The 17574-nt window shown below is 39.9% G+C and overlaps 2 protein-coding genes across 2 annotated transcripts in view; one reads left to right on the top strand and one right to left on the bottom strand.

The window, feature by feature from the left end:
• Nucleotides 1-17574, bottom strand: part of fbxo9 (F-box protein 9) — a 446168-nt gene that overhangs the window by 106795 nt on the left and 321799 nt on the right. The window lies entirely within an intron of this gene.
• On the top strand, nucleotides 125-15652 carry bmp5 (bone morphogenetic protein 5; the record flags this gene model as incomplete). The annotated part of the gene is made up of 7 exons (XM_080740753.1): nucleotides 125-620; nucleotides 4050-4242; nucleotides 8990-9145; nucleotides 11139-11329; nucleotides 11459-11535; nucleotides 14010-14120; nucleotides 15503-15652. 7 exons carry the CDS (start codon nucleotides 125-127, stop codon nucleotides 15650-15652), a joined length of 1374 nt encoding a protein of 457 aa, XP_080596879.1.

The raw sequence follows: 17574 nt of genomic DNA, 5'->3' as shown, positions 1-17574 counted from the left end.
CGACAAAATAATTTGTATTTTTTTATTTTATTTGTATTTGCATAACTTTGCCATGTAGATCAACACACCCGAGATCGTCGCCCTAAAGTGAGCTCTATTATAACATCCCCCCCGTACCCTAAACATGACATTTACACATTCAACCCGCGCTGTGTTTGGACTTCTCTGCAGCTTCATGAGTTTTCTACACTGCGCTCATTGTGGCTTCAGTGACAACCATGTGCACTCCAGTTTTATTTACAGGAGATTGCGTAATCACGAGCGCAGGGAGATCCAGAGAGAGATCCTCTCCATCCTGGGCTTGCCGCACCGTCCCAGGCCCTTCTCTCCCGGGAAGCAGGCGTCCTCGGCGCCGCTCTTCATGCTCGACCTGTACAACGCCATGACCATCGAGGAGGACGAGGCTCTCCAGCAGCAGAGCACGTCGGTGAGATACAGCGGCGGCGGCTCCAACAAGCCCCGCAAAGGCTCCTACTACAGCCAAGCTCCGCACGGATACTCCCGTGTGGCTCAACCTTACCGCGCGGCCCCCCTCACCAGCCAGAGCACCCCGCTCACCACGTCGCACGACACCAACTTTCTCAATGACGCCGATATGGTCATGAGTTTTGTCAATTTAGGTAAGTTGAGTTCCACCCTTTTTTTCTTTCTTTTTTTTTTTTTGGTGTGTGCTTTATTATAAATTTTTTGTATTATAACAACTTTTGATAGGCCATAATACAAGATGTTTATTTTATGATTTTTTCGACTAAATTTATCATGATCCCATTAGGCCTACAGGTAGATGATGATGGTTTCATTCCATAAATTCGTGTTAGGCTAATTAATGATCTTGTAGGCCTAATATTTCTACAGTTGCACATGTTGGCGAGGTCATGGTGATGATTAACTTTGCTCTTGACTTAAGGCCAATATGTCGATGAGCCTAAAGTTTGATTATATCATTGTTGGTTCAATATTTGTTTTAATAAATTAAGAAAAATATAATGAATGGGATCCACATTACTGTAGGTCCTATTCTAGAAGTCTACTCTGTCAGGGGGAGAGTAGGCCTAGGCCACATCTACAATAATAAGTAAAGAGAAGCTATTCAATTTTATGTCAACAACTGACAGGCAACATCATTTTATAGTGTAGCCTACAATGATGAGTTTTCCAAGGGGCTGTCTGCAATGATGCATTTGCACAGTATAAATCCCATGCATGTGTAACTCTGAGAGTGTATATCAAAATGTACCAACATTTACCTTACATTTGTAGACTACACTTTCAGAATTACATGAACACTGTTGATACGATTTTTATATGCTATGTTTACTAGCCATGATGATGGTCATAAAGTTTGACATATTTTCTGTTCAGTTTTAGGCCTATACGATAAGGCCTAACACATTTTTGACCCCACTATTTCCCAGCCACTTGTTATAAAATACAGCTGAATTGTAGAATGAGTGTTTCTTCAGTAGCTATATGACCCCTGACCCAGCTGCTCATAGGAACTTATCAGATGACTGTCTGACCTTGGGAAAATTGGTCTTAATTATTTCCTGTTGTTAAAAGAGGAATGATATTGGACGATGCCTGTGTTTTCTCTCTCCCTGTGCTCCTGATGGCTATAGGCTTTGGCACTAAGTGTAATGCGGTATCATTTGTATTGCATTATAGCAGTTCTTGTTCTTGAACGGGCAGAGAGAGAGAGTACAAAAATGGAAATGCATGGAATTTAACATCATGTACCTCACATGACACAAAAAGCGTCCATATTCGGAGAACTTTAGTCAAAAATAGCAGATCTACAAGCTCACAACGCTTTCGTTTTTATATTAACCACTTGAACCCTAGCGTCCATATTCTGAGAACTTTAGTCAAAAATAGCAGATCTACAAGCTCACAACGCTTCGTGTTGCGAGGCGCTGTGAGCTTATAGATCGGCTATTTTTGGCAAAGAGCTTTGGTGTAGAGGGGGAAAAGAGCAGACTAGTATTGACAGTGGACGGTGATATTTAAGTGGTTAAATATCTGAAAACACAAATTGACATGAATCCAAAATACACTGATGATTGTGCTGTCAAACGATGAAACTATATGGAATCTATGAAATGGTTGTGGGGGTCCCTGCATCATCTCTCTCTCAGCTAAGGGGTCCTTCCTTGGCCTGAAAACGTTGAAGACCCCATGTGCCAAAGGATGTTACAAGAAAAAGAAAATGTTGGCTTAGGTCTATATAGCAATGCATGTAGAAGTGAATGTTGTGTGGAGGTGCTTGGAGGTATAATCCCTCACCTTGGCCCAGGGCCCATGTGTTTCCACTTAGCGCTATACCAGGGCATGTACACTGTCAGCCTTGAAAGCTCTGCTCTCATTTTGGGGACTGTCAGTGAAGTGTTCAATGGAGCTCTGTCTGCATTACAGTACAGGCAAATATTACTACTGACCTCAACAGTTTTATAAACTTCTCCATGACACGGCGTTCACAGAGAACTCACTTCTACCTTGAAACAGTCGGCACAATCAAATGTGACCGAGAGAGGTTTCCAATGTGAATGTTTTCCATATTAATGTGAACTCTGCAACCTATTGAGAAGCCCGCAGTGATCGCGGCAGATTAGTGGTTTATTAACAATGTATCCTTGTTTGCAGTAAAATCCTGTGTTAAAAGTACTGTAAGGGATGTTATCTGGTTAAAACAAAAAGCGTGTTGTTAAAAAGTTACAGTTCTATATATAGTGTTTGTTCAATAACATGGTTCTCCCTGACTCTCCAGCTCTTTAATAAGAATTGCATCCAATTAACCAGCTTAAATGGTATAGTGTTCCAATTAAGTTTTTTGCTTTGTCACTTCCTGTATGAGTTCTCACTCCTGATTGGAAGAAATTGGTATCCCAAACTGAAAATGTATTTTGTTCAGTTTACTGAAGAGCTGGAGAGAGATGCGGAGATCAATTACTGAACAAGCACTCTATTATACAGCAGTTATTATAGCATATAGAGCTATTTAACACTTATTTTAACAAAATAATATCGCTTACACCCACATGAATGATGAATTTATCCATCTGTAACTCAGAGTGTACGAATGTGAACGAAGGTTACATTTGTACACTCTCTGAGTTAAAGTAAGAATGGAGGATTTTACTGTGCAGTTCCAACCAAAATCTGCAACTCGTCAAGTACGAAGGCAGTCTGAGTGAGTGAAGTCTCAAGGCTAATGTTTAAAGTTGTACTTCTGCTTCAGATTACTGACCATGGCTAATATAATGGAGCTCGCTCAATGACCTCTGACTTGCATGTGTTAAGTAACCACAGACTTTCACTCTTGATAAACTATCAGCAAAATGCATCGCATGGTATCAGTAGACGTGTCAGAAAGTCAACTCATCTCAGGCCTCATACTGAATGATAATATAGTACTGAGAAAACTTTTAACTTTTGTGTAAAGATTCTTTTTTTTTTTGGGGGGTGGGGTTGGAAATTATTTTATACGTTTATAAATGTTCATAAACGAATGAGTTATTGGACACCGTTGCTGCTTTGTATAAAATCTACAGGAGGTCAATATAGGTCCAGAAATGAGGTCAGAGTCGTCACTCAAAATGATGTCAAAGAAGCCTGTCTGGTCTTCTCTCACACTTGAGGAGCAGACCAAAGTGTTTTTAATTGAAATCAGCCTGTTTTTCTAAACTGACAGCCCATTCATCATGGCTACAGAATGCAGCGAGGCACACAGTGGAGGGTCTGTCTGGAAGTGGCTACCTGTATTCAGTTCAATGATTTAATAGACTGGAAAGTGCTTTTGTTGGGAGTCAAAATGTTTAGATTGGACCCGGAATGTAAAAGAAGATGTGATAAATTATCCCTTCTCAACACTGGCACACCTTTTCTGGTTCAAACAACAGGCACTGACACAGATGATACACACCCACACCCACACACACACACATGTGCACACGCTCAAACACAAAGTACTGCAGGAAGTCAACTCATACGTTTGGTCAGTATGCTTTTATTGTCCGCAAAGTTATATTAATCACGTTTTTGTCGCTTTTCAGTGGAGAAAGACAAGGATTTTTCTCACCACCGAAGACACTACAAGGAATTCCGCTTTGATCTGACTCAGATCCCAGATGGAGAGGCTGTGACTGCCGCCGAGTTTCGTATCTATAAGGACCGCAGTCACGTGCGCTATGACAATATAACACTGAAGGTTACCATATACCAAGTCATCAAGGAATATCAACACAAGTAAGACACGTTACTCTATTCAGCAGAATGAAATGTCAACTCTTGTGCTAAAAAATATACTGTGTGACAGCATTGTCAATATGGCCCTTTCTATCTGACAGACATTCTTATGCAATTTCAATTTTATCTGTCACAGTTGGAGGATTCTAAGCGGGCTGAAATGTCTTATTGGGATACGTTATAGAAATCATGGTTTGAAGATCAGCACCTTTTGTCAGTCACACAAAGGGAGGCTTTGAAAGTAGACTTCTAAAAACCCCATGGCTCCGCAAAACACTTAACACAGTCACTCAGGCGGAACATAAAAGAATATCCAGTTTACACTCGCAAATCGTTGAATATAGATGCTCAACTCTCTATATCAGTATTATTTATTTTATAAATAATTTAAAACATTTCTTCACCATAAAGAAAAAAGAAAAGACGAGAAAAAAAGCATAATCATTTAGCAGCTAATTGTCTTCCTCTGCAAACTGTCCATTGTCCAACTCTGTTCTGCCTCATTCGCACCATGCCCTTACAAATATAGTTCTCGGATAAAGAGAACTCCATTAGCAAGTTGACCACTTATGAAGCTTTCCAAGGTCCATCAGCTATCACTCTTCATGTGCTGCCTGCCAGGCTGGCTGTGTCCCAGAAGAAGCAATGGGGGCCCATTAGGGGCCTCCCAGGGCGCTCCCAGGGCAAACTCTTATGTCCACCACCTGCCTCTGTTAACAATATTCCGGAAGTTTGAGCCATGACATAGTTGAATACACTGGGGGCTACTTAAAACAGGGCCCACATTTGCTTGCCAAATATGTGTGTGGGTGATTGAAGGGGAGATATGGTCCTCCTGGGCTTTGAAGAGCTCCTAGTCAATGAACTCTCCCATCTTAAAGGGGAACACCACTCAAATTGAAGAATTTACACATTCATCATTAGGGCATATAGTCCACTCAATGTTTATGAACATATAAAGCCCAATTTGTCATTTATGGTCGAATAGTGACCATTGTTCAATTAACCTACCGGTATTTATAATACTAGCTTAGCTTTTTTAAATTATAGTTGTACTATCTCTCCAAATCTCTAATACACTTACATCATTGTACATCATACAACATCACAGATTAAAGTATATACATTTATGATGTCTTGTTTGTCACTTACAGTCATCATTTATGAAGGTGACTTATTTAATTTTGAAGAAGGTTAATATTAACTAACAATACGTTTTGGGGCTAGTACACAGTAAATCAACTATATTGCTTAAGCCTTCAGTTCCTTGAGTGGACAATGTTACTGATGGAACAGCCCTTTAAAACCCATATCTACAGTATTTATCAATGAAGACAGTGTTATCCTGACAGTACATATTGTTTTGGTGATTCCAGGGGACATTTCCTCCTCCTCTCAAATTCAGTGATATAATCTGCTTATTCACTGCAGTTTATTACACCCATATCTCCCCCACCCCCGTCATGACTGGCTCTAGCTATCTGCTAAAGGAGAATGGTAATTTTATCTACCGGTACAAATAAAAAGTTTGATTCACTTGCTGCACAGACCGACATACACATACTGTAGGGTTTATGTTTACCTTCACACTCCAGGCCCGGACACGACAAAAACAAAACGCATCATAGGCATTAGAGCAGCCACACAAAATGAACAATATATGATCACATCATCACTGGAAACCTTGTATGTCCAAAACCGTCCGTCTTGTATTTATAATTTTTAAAATGATGAAACTAGTGGAAATAGCCGATCTACAAGCACACAACGCCTCGCGGTGTGAGGCGTTGTGTGCTTGTAGATAGGTTGTCTTTCACTGACAGTCTTGTATGGTGAAGCAGGGCTTTACTTTACGAAAAAAAAACGTACACATTTGAAACTCGGAGATACAAGGTTTCTGCCTGACAGTGATGATAAATACTTCAATACTTACTATTCTATTGTTTTCTTTACTATGTTGAATGCATGAACCTTGTGTGCTGTGTTCCAGCCTGTGAGTCAAGAGCCTGTCCAGGCTGCTCTGCCTGTACAGTAGGCCTGTGTATAACCGTCATAAATATTTACAGTAGTTGCAGGAAATCTCTTCGCCGAAAATAGCCCATCTTCAACCAGGTCAGAGTGTGTGATGAGCCATTAGCTTGTAGATCTGCTATTCTCACTGAATGCTTGCCACTAGGGACACAGTGTTCATGAGGTTAAATGAGAGGGGCACAAAGGATGCTAGACTAGAATGTCTACTGTGGCTTGTTTGCACCTAGGCATGGTGTTGATCCTCTACAGTAGATGGTATTAACTGATATCTAACTCTACGTAATTGGAGGTGTGTGGCTGTGCACTACATATCTGTTGGACTGTCTCACTATAGGTATGCGCATGCATAAAGTGAGTGGCAAATGGAGTGTCAAAGTGAATGGCAAAGTGAGTTTAACGTTGTTTAACGCAATCAGAGTTTTCTGTTTGGATGTATGGGCTGTCAAGGCCAGAAAGTAGTTTTTTGCCACTCAGTAGGCGTTCCAGCGGGAAAGTCCTGATCTGGCGAAGCCCGAACTGGCGAACAGGGGAAATGTCCCCTACCGTAGCGATCTGGCGAATCGTTTTATTGTCTTAAACATGGCTCTGTTTTAAGGCATTTTTCGTAGTTATTGAGTGCTTGCGCATTGGTCTCGCCTGTTGCCCGTGGCGTTATTGTAAATGACGCCGCAGCTCCAGGCGGAGCCGCTCGATTGTCCACGACACTGCAAGCGGCGCGAAGGCCAGCGGACCTTGGTCCTGCTCTTCGCCCCCGAGCGCCGCAGGCGCGAGTGGCCGTGGTGAATGCAATCGTTATATTTATGCCCAGGCCGTAAGGCCTGGGCAAGCGCACGATAAACGCCCTGTCCAGAAGGATTAAACGAAAAAGACGAAAAATATGCAGAAGGTTTTTTTTTCCCTTTTTCTTTCGCCAGATCGCTACGGTAGGGGACATTTCCCCTGTTCGCCAGTTCGGGCTTCGCCAAAAAGGTACGTGCCCGTTCCAGCATAAATTGGGGTCTATAGTCACCTCAAACACAACCTGGGCTCTTTTGTGTAAAACAGGAACGTGGTTTGGGGTTCTCCCCTTTCTTAGTCCACCTTCTCTGAGGTGCTTCTGTGTTTATTCTAAATATGACATGTTTAAGGCAGTATTGCTTTAAGAGAGATTACCTCAAACATCCTGAGAAGGGTTTAAAGTAAGGCCATTCCTTGTGTTTGTGTGATGTATTCTGCGAGCCTAGCCTGTGCATCATGTGCCAGAAAAAAACAGGATAATGACATTGATAAGACCCTGCTTAATCACATACTTCAAGCAAATCTTCCAAGCATTTCCAAATAGTACAATATATATTTTTTCAAGATTTTCAGATATAGTGAAAAAAAGCCACTCCACAAGCTCAAAACACATTGCGATGCAACACGTTGTGAGCTTGTAGATTGGTTATTTTTGCTAATCGTCGCACAATAAAGTGTATTGGGCTTAATGTATGTGGTTAAAGATTTAAAACATTGGTGCACACAGATGCGACACTCTCAACACCTCTCTCTTAATTAATCAGTAATTAATCAGTTTAAATACATTCCTCACTGTCAGATGATTGCTGATTGTTCTCATCTCTAAATTGATCTCATGGTCTCCTCACATACGTCCTGGCCTCCAGTAAACATGCAGTTATAGTTAGGTTAAGAGCTAGACGTGCTTGATAAAGGTGAGCTCCAATAGAGTACGTTTGAAGAGTACATATAAAATGGTATTTATCGTTGTATTTTATGGTGTAATAATTTCAATGCTATCAATTTATCAATTTGTTCTTGTACACAGGGCAAACTTGCATATGTATGTACATGGGTTCAGTGCATAATATATAGCGTGTCAGCCTGTGCAAATAAAGGTTTAAATAAATAATGTTCACACAGTGTGTTCTTCACAATTCAACACCCTATTCTGTAGCCTTCCCTCAGAGGAGCATTAATATAGCGGGGTGTTAAACTACTCAACACCTCCGCTATACTTACATGATTTCACATGCATGGCAGAGAAAACATAACTTTGTCACATCCTATATAAATACATGCCTACATAGCGCGCATAAATAATATCTAGCATTAGTTTTATCTTGTGCCGGCTGTTGTGAAAACAGACTGTAATCAATCTAACCAAAAAGTCTTTAGTCAAAGGCAGGAATATGGGAATGTTGGAATGTTAGTTTCAAAATAAAAGGAAAATAGGAGTGAAACAAACAATAAAATCCTCTCATTTTGTCAAAGCACATCTTGAGATTAGGTTATAGGGTAAGGGGCTGAAGCATCCATCAATGATCAGTCAAATTATTCTTTGTTTACATTTTCCATTATGGCAGGTCGGGGCCTCTGGAATATTTGTCTGTCTCCAAGACCCAAAAGAAGCACATGTTCTCTCTCTCTCTCTCTCTCTCTCTCTTTGTACCCTTTGAAAGCTCTTGCGAAATTAAGTTGCATGAACACTTGAACAGACCCTTTTCATTTGTTCCAGAGTCAAACTCCAGAGGTTTATCAATTTAATTGGCACTGCATCAAAGGGACAATAAAAATACATTTTGTCTGTTTACATCCTTACCATTCTTGATCATCCTTACCTTATATCAAGCCAGTATGGTTGAGCTTAATCAGTCCATTGTTCTGGAGATAGATATATTTGTTTTACTGTTACTTAATGTTACTTAATGCAGTTATTATTATTCTATTTCACCAACAGAGATGCAGAGACCTTCCTGCTTGATTCCAAAAAGGTTCGTGCATCTGACGGTGGTTGGTTGGCTTTTGACATCACAGCCACCAGTAACCACTGGGTGATGAACCCACAGCAGAACAACGGCCTGCAGCTCTGTGTGGAGACTCTAGATGGCAAGTTGTGCCTGCCTTTTTTCATTCTGACAATTTTAACATCATAAGTATGACACAGGGGTCTTCAACAGGGGGTCCGGGACCCCTATGGGGTCCTCAGAGTTACTACAGGGGGTCCCATCTTTGTGTGATAGAAGCTTTGTTTCTCCTGTTATTAACCACTTGAACCCTATAGTCCATATTCTGAGAACTTCAGCCAGAAATAGCAGATCTACAAGCTCACAACGCCTCGCAGAGATCGGCTATTTTCGGCAAAGAGGTTTGGCGTAGAGGGGAAAAAGAGCAGACTAAGTACAGAGTGATAGGTCAAGTTTATTAAGTATTGACGGTTCCAGTGGTTAAATATCTGGAAACACAAATTTACATGAATCCAAAATACACTGATGATTGTGCTGTCAAACAATGAAACTATATGGTATCTATGGGTTGTGGGGGGTCCCTGCTTCATCTCTCTTTCGACTAAGAGGTCCTTGGCCTGAAAACGTTAAAGACCCCTGGTATAACCATACCAGAACTTTTTTTTTTTTAGAAACAGTTGGAAAGTTCATCCATGGGGAGTTCCTCCATGGGGGAAAGTGCAGCATAGCGCAGTTGTTCTCAACCTTTTCAGGCAGTAACCCCCCAAGATAATCATATTTGAACTGGGGTGACCCCACCCCTGTGAAGCACTTGGAATTGTAGGCATTACATTTAGTTTGACTCAGTTCCACAGATAGATATTGTGAAAATAGCCGATCTCCAAGCACACAACGCTCACAACATCTCGACATTTTTGAAAACAGACGATCTACAAACTGTGTTGTGGGCTTGTAGATTGTCTATTTTCAAAAATATTTACAAATCATGTGGGGGATGCCCCTGGGGGTCCCGACCCACTGGTTGAGAACCCCTGGCATAGAGGACCCCTCAATGTAGAAATGTTTCATTATGTGCTGTTTTGTTTCTGTCACACTGACCATACCTGCCAACCTCAGACCTTCAGATAAAAGCAGACTTTTTTTTCTCCTTTCTTGCCATATAACTTATAAGCAAACACTGAGATTGGTGCTCTATACTGCACTTTCAGTATAATTGCAAACTATATTTTACTACGAGGATTACACAAAGGCACATAGTTCATCAACTTAACTCATCTGGTGCCGATCCCGAACTAGTTCGGCTTTATTTCAATCCAATACAATCTTTTTTTTATTAATTCACTTACCCCGAGCTGCTTGTAGAGTCGTGGGTGGTCCTGGCTCGCTAGCCGCTAGCCAGCTAGCCGTTCTACTCTGTCCGACGATATATTCCATTAAAAATGGTTTAAAATACATTTTTGAGCTCCCCAATGTTCACCCGATGTTCGGCGCCGCTTCCGATGAGTACACGAGTGTGCCGATCCCAGAGTAGTTCGGCTTTATTTAATTAAATGAATAAAATGATAAGAGGCCTTCTGAAGCCTGGCTTGATTTTTGTAGCTACTAGCCGAAAGCTAACAACGTCCCGGCCGGCCGTAATTTGCGAACGCAATCGCCAATCTCCGCCTAATCCAATGAAAGACCGCATCTTTAAAGGCTTATATCTCTTTTTTGTGTTTTAGGGAAGCGGCGCGAGGTTTATTTACGGCGAAATCGCCCAAAAATGATCTTTTAGATGACAAAATGGGAATAGCCATTCTGTTAGCATCTTCATCCGGGACATTTCCATGCCGTGCATGAACGTGAGCACGTCAGGTCCTGGAAGCTGAAGTCCTGGAAGCTAAAGCGCTCGCCTATGAGAGATGCGCTGGCATTCTTTGGCCCCTAGAGGGCGCTGGCACTCAAAGAGTTAAAAAGAGGCTGAACATCTGATATACAGTATCAAGGGAATCAAACTGACCAAATACGAATCAAGATTACGGCTTGTATTGGTCTTGCCATTTGCACACAAAAAAAAGTTCATACCTTAATAATAGATAGAATAGAATAATAGACAAAATGTATTAATCCGTCGTTTTTACCCGTTCTTTTTAAAGGCCGGAGTATCAATATGAAGTCTGCGGGGATTGTGGGACGAAATGGACCGCAGTCCAAACAGCCGTTCCTGGTTGCATTCTTCAAGGCCAGCGAGGTGTTGCTTCGCTCTGTCAGAGCCGCTGGTGGGAAAAAAAAGAATCACAATCGCAACAAATCTGGCGGTCAACAGGAATCATCTCGTGCACCCAAAAGTGGAGGTGGGTAGATTATTCTTCTGAAGTGCAAAATCATGGCAAGCTTACGGTGTGGTTCTTCGCATTCAGACTTTTCAGGCTTCTTTCAAGAGATTCTTGTCAAGTTATAATCTTTACCTTTTCATTTTTAAGATCACAACGCAAGTGAACAGAAGCAAGCCTGCAAGAAGCATGAACTTTATGTCAGCTTTCGAGATTTGGGTTGGCAGGTAAGAAACACTGTACTTCCTTTGAACCGGTGTTAAATTCGTTGACTAAAACTATGACGAGGTAAGATGACTAAAACTAGGACAAAATATATTTATCGACAATTTTGTCAACAAATAAAAATAGAAATGTTAGGGAAGGACTAGTGGAGAAGAGATCCAGTAGAACAGTAGAATAAAGTAATTGTGTGTTTGGTTGTGCTGTTGCGCTCTGAAAATAGCAGATCTCACAACGGTATCTCAGCGCGAAGCGTTGTGAGCTTGTAGATCAGCTATCGTCAGCACGTAACCAAGTGTAAAATCTTTATGACGCCAAAATATATTTTTTAACCCTATGGAGTCCACTTCCTAATGTCTGGCCCTGGTATATGTGGTGAAATGTGGTCTGACTGCAGTTACTGCTGTTCCTTCAGAATAAAGTGAAAAAGAAGAATGGTTAAATTATCCTTGAAGGACTGTAAGCTGCCAAAACACCTCCCCTGTGCATAGGTATAGTTGTGTTATACCTTAATTATTGATACCTTGGGGTCTGGCAATCATCATACAGCTGGAATTTGTGGGCTGTGACATTCCTGAGATTAGATTAAGCTGTGTGGTTTTGGAAGAAAATGGTTGAAAATGGGAGAGGGGTCACTTTCAAGAACACCAGTTTCCCCTGGGTTTATCAGACAGGCATGTATCCAACATGAACTGGATAGTGGAACATTTATCTTTTCAACAATGCCAGAGACATACAGAACACACTGAACTGATTTAGGTGCCTCGTAAACTGCTATTGGTGGGTGGCACCCAAAGGGACCAACGCCTACTGTTGATACTACAGACAATTTACCCAATAGCAGGGACGTGCTGGGCCCCTGATTCAGCCCGGGAAAAAGAGTTGTAGAGGCCCTCATTGCGCGCTATAGAGAGAGATCTCTCTCTATAGCGCTGCTGCTACTCAAAGATTTGCCATTTCAGATCATGACAAGTGACAAGCCAGTGTGGGCCAATTACTGTACATGAGTTATATTTCGTCGCTGTCGGGTGGAAACCTTGTATGTCCAAAAACGTTTGTTTTGTATTTATCATTTTAAAAATGATTTAAACTAGTGAAAACAGCCGATCTACAAGCACACAACGCCTCGCACCGCAAGGCGTTGTGTGCTTGTAGATCTGCTGTTTTCACTACTTTTGTGCAACAGCCTTATATGATGTAGCAGGGCTTTGCTTTGCGAAAAAATAAATACATTTGAAACTTGGAGATACGAGGTTTCTGCCCGACAATGACGATTTACTTTGTTGGCCACCCAGCCCCCAAAATGGAACGAAGGCCGACATTTTATTTTATTTTTTTTCCTAATGGCCGGCCTGGTCCAGGCCGGGAATGACAAAAAGCAGTGGTGTAAAAAGTACTCAAATGTTTTAGTTGTTTTAGTAAACGTATCAATACTGCAATGTAGAAAATACTCTTTGTAAAAAGTAAAAAGTCCGGAATTCAAAATGTACTCGAGTAAAAGTACAAAAGTATTGGTATCAAAATGTACTTACTACGTGATTCTTTTTTTTCCCCTATGAAAGGAAAAACAATAACTGTACTGTATTGTATTAATTTACCACAAGACCAAAATAAAACTACTATTACTACTTAAAGTACCAAAAGTAAAAGTACTCATTATGCAGAATGTCCCATTTCACGTTTTTAAATGTATAAGCATCTTTTGAAAATAGCAGATCTACAAGCTCACAATGCGTCGCATCACGGTGCATTGTGAGCTTGTATATCGGTTATTTTCAAATGGCCAAAATGTATATAGGATTGAAGCAGTTAATGTATGTTTTGTAATTATAATCAATTTACAATATTAACTAACTAGTAACTAAAGTTTTCAAATGTATTGGAGTAAAAATACAATATTTGGATCTGAGATGTAGTGGAGTAAAAGTATTGGAAATTGGAAATACTCGAGTAAAGTACAAATACCTCAAAATTGTACTTAAAGGAGAGAACCACCCATTTTCAATATTGAACTATGTCATTAATATACCTTTGAGTTGTTATGTGGAAATAATAAAAAAGTCCCCCCATCTTCTTTGTTGCCTAGAACTGGAGGATTGATTTTGGGGTTTGTATTGCAAAGTACACCGTGATGATGTCATCACACAGAAGGGGGGGGGACTTTTTTTTTCTTATTTCCACATAACAACTCAAAGGTATATTAATGACAGTTCAATATTTAAGTACAGTACTTAAGTAAAGTAAATGTACTTGGCTACTTTACACCACTGGTTTACAGATACGATAAAAAATATATATAATACTGACTGTATTATAACTATATAAGAAAAATACATTTGAACTTGAAGTTCTAACATTGATCACATTGCAATGATCATATCATCAAGCAGACTGTATGGTAAACAATACAGTCTAGAGTCTATACAAGGGAAACACGGAAAACCTACATAATTGTCTTTCCTTTGGCTTGTTTTCAAAGGACTGGATTATTGCACCTGAAGGCTATGCAGCTTTTTACTGTGATGGGGAATGCTCTTTTCCACTCAATGCACATATGAATGCAACAAATCATGCAATTGTCCAAACCCTGGTAAGTATTCATTAGCTACAATATTCTGTCTGGTTTCATTTTAGAATGTTGTTGTGTTACAAGAATAGTGACGCTACTGTTCTGATCATTTTAACTTAACGTATGACTTAATACTTTGTCATATGACAGAGCCGTACTGAAGAAAGTGCCGATCTACAAGCTCACAATGTGTTGCATCACAACGAGTTATGAGCCTGTATATTGGCTGTTTTCGGTGCACGACGCAGTCGTACTATGAAATAAAGCAGCGGTTCTCAAAGTGGAGTCCGAGGACCTCCAGGGGTCTTACTCTTTACGGGGTTCTAGGGGTTCCAGTGTTTTACTTCATTTTCACCGACAACAGGAATATACCAGTCTATTCTTTCTCCCGGAAAAGAAAAGTTGTATCCGCGATGATGCGCTCCTTAGTTAGGGTCTGTAGAAAAAAAGCGTATTTATTTTTTACCAAAAACGCAATCTTGGAAAAGAATCCAAGATAAATGTATTATTATTATTTTTTTAATCTGATAACATTGAGCCGGACGGAGAAAACACATTTGGGATGACGTCATTTCAGGTTGTATCCGTCTCCTAGCAACCTAGCACCATTCATACATTGGCGAAGAGCGCCCTCTAGCGTAATCACTGAACACCAGGGTTTGATGTAGATCGTCAGTGGCGGTGAGGTGAAGCGTGGGATTTCTCGAAAGTCTTGTTTGAAATGACTTGTGTAATTAAAGGGATATTTCACTTTCAAAATAACTTTTGGTAATTCTATCGTCTAATCAGTCTTATGTGAACACTCAGACAGTTTTTAAGTTGGTTGATTCAGTATTTAGATATTTGATATTCATTTTCTCAGACAGGAGGAGAAGGAGGCGCTTCCTATACAAACCCATTGTAACTTCAAACTCCATTTTAACCACGATAAATTCATCAATAACACCCATTCTTGGTTCTGGTGACTCATACTGCCCTCCTAATACGTGAGCAGGCTGTTTTTTTTTAAATAACTTTTTGCATTTATTTTTAATCATTTTTTAATTGTTTTTCATTTCCCCAAATAATTATTAAAAATAAATGAAAAAAAGGTAGTGGACAAACACGGCCAGCTCACGTATTAGGAGGGCGTCAGAAGTCCCCAGAAAAAAGGGCGGGTGTTTTCATTGAATCTATGATGGTTAAAATGGAGTTTGAAGTTACAATGGGTTTGTATAGGAAGGGGGTGTGTCTGATCAAATGAATATCAAGTATCTAAATACTGAATCAAGCAACTCAAAAACTGTCTGGGACGTTCCCAAAAGCCTGATTAGACGATAAAATGATAAAAAGTGTTTTATTTATTTTTTATTAAAAAGTTGCTGTTATCATAATCCCTTATCTCCTTCTGTTTTTATTCATAGGTTCATCTAATGTTTCCTGATAACGTGCCAAAGCCCTGCTGTGCCCCAACCAAGTTGAACGCAATATCTGTACTTTACTTTGACGATAGCTCCAACGTTATCCTGAAGAAATATAGAAACATGGTAGTTAGGTCGTGTGGCTGCCATTAGTAGCCAAGCTGGCCTGTATTTATAATATGTGGTATTGCTGGAAAACATGTCTACCACAGGTGTGATGTGATGTACAGTATTATGTATATATAAGTTTTATTATCTAATTTATTTTCCACTCTTTAAAAAAAAAACACTGAATATTGTGATATTTAAACAATCTGATACAAAATTGTTGATTTCATATCACTTAACCTTTGTGTCCACTGGCATATATTCTCTTATTTACAACTATATTTCAACTTGTACGGCAGTAAATTATCAATTGGCATGTAGCTTTATGGCATGAAGCCTCTCAAACCTCATAAAAGGACTAAGCCCGTTTTATACCTCACTCGAATGTTGTATGTCGAAAAGAGACGATCTACAAGCTCATGCCGCATTGCATACGCAACGCGTCGTGTGCTTGTAAATCCGCTATTTTATGCACCATCGTACGACAGAGCCTAACCTTATACTCTTTAGCAAGGGGATTGATCTATGAAATTATACACTTGGCAGCAGAGCAAACACAGTTTACAAACAAATGTGCACATCCATTTTACATATAGTGACACAAACAGAAATATACAGTAGATCCAGTACAAATACTGAAACAAGTAATCTGGGACTATTGTAGGCTATTTGTCATAATCTTTCACGTAGGAAGCACTAGCCTATATATTTCATCTTCATGCAACAGCATTTTGTTTATGAAGCAGGATGTTTTTGTACCATTCTTCTACCATACCAACATGAAAAGGACATGGAATATCAAAGCCTTCTTTCAATTGGATTTGGTGCTAACTTCAGGGATTAGATACGAGTCTGGATTGGAAGAAGGGCCTGGTCATTCTGTTTGTGTTCACATGGTGTTTCTTGACCTCTTCAGGTCCATGATTGAACTGGCTTACGTTAGAACAGGGGTCTTCAACAGGGGGTCCGGGACCCCTACGAGGTCCTCAGAGTTACTACAGGGGGGCCGCCAAATCTTTGTTTAATAGGAACATTTTATTTTTACATTAACCACTTTCTGCTGCTATTTTTGGCAAAGAGGTTTGGTGTTGTAGGGGAAAAAATAGCAGACCAAGTGCAATTTCTTTTTAGTATTAAGGGTGTAAGTGGTGTACTCTCTGAAAATACACATGAATCCAACACAACCCTACACATTGACAAACAGTGCTGTCAAACAAGTCTATGAAAATATGTGTAGCAATTCATCTCTCTCAGCCAAGGGGTCCTTGACCTGAAAAACGTTGAAGACCCCTGCATTAGAAGGATGTTTTGTTTTTGTCTTTGAACACAATGAGGAAGGGTTTTCTGCACATTAGTTGGTAGTTTACTAAGGCCTAGTCCCCCCTAGACCCTTTACTTTTCTTTTGTTAAGGTATGCATAAGCTATGCTCCATAAGTCACAGAAAGAAGACTTCATAAGACTCATCAAGTTCCTCCTTTCCTGTACAGTCTTTCTGGAATTATTACAAGACCAGAGTCAAAGGTCATTTACTTTTAACCCTTCTGCATCTCTAGTTACAGTATGACCATTTAAAAGGGAAAAACTATATTTTGATAATATGGATTTTGTATTTCTCATTCATTAACAATGAATATTTACAAAAGATTATATATTTTGGATCAAAACCCACTTTCTGAATGTTTCATCAGCAAGATCACAATTTTTATTCATTATAATTTTATAAAGCCCTTCTAAACATTATCTAAATCTGTGTTGTATGACCTTGCGATAGTTATATTCTGAACTTCCAAAATAATTTCAGCATATGTTTGGTAAAAGTATATATCCTAAACGTAGAATGCTGTTTATTTCAATAAATGTACTATTTTGAAAACTCTGTCTTGTGCGTGTGTTACCGTGTATTTAGTGTGGTTGCCCTAACAGGCCAACCCTTGTCCCACTTTATTCCATTCCATCCATCTTTCCG

Source organism: Nannobrachium achirus (genome assembly GCF_963921795.1).
Source record: "Nannobrachium achirus genome assembly, chromosome: 13".
Classification (NCBI taxonomy): Eukaryota; Metazoa; Chordata; class Actinopteri; order Myctophiformes; family Myctophidae; genus Nannobrachium; species Nannobrachium achirus.
This window is presented reverse-complemented; position numbering and strand designations above follow the sequence as displayed.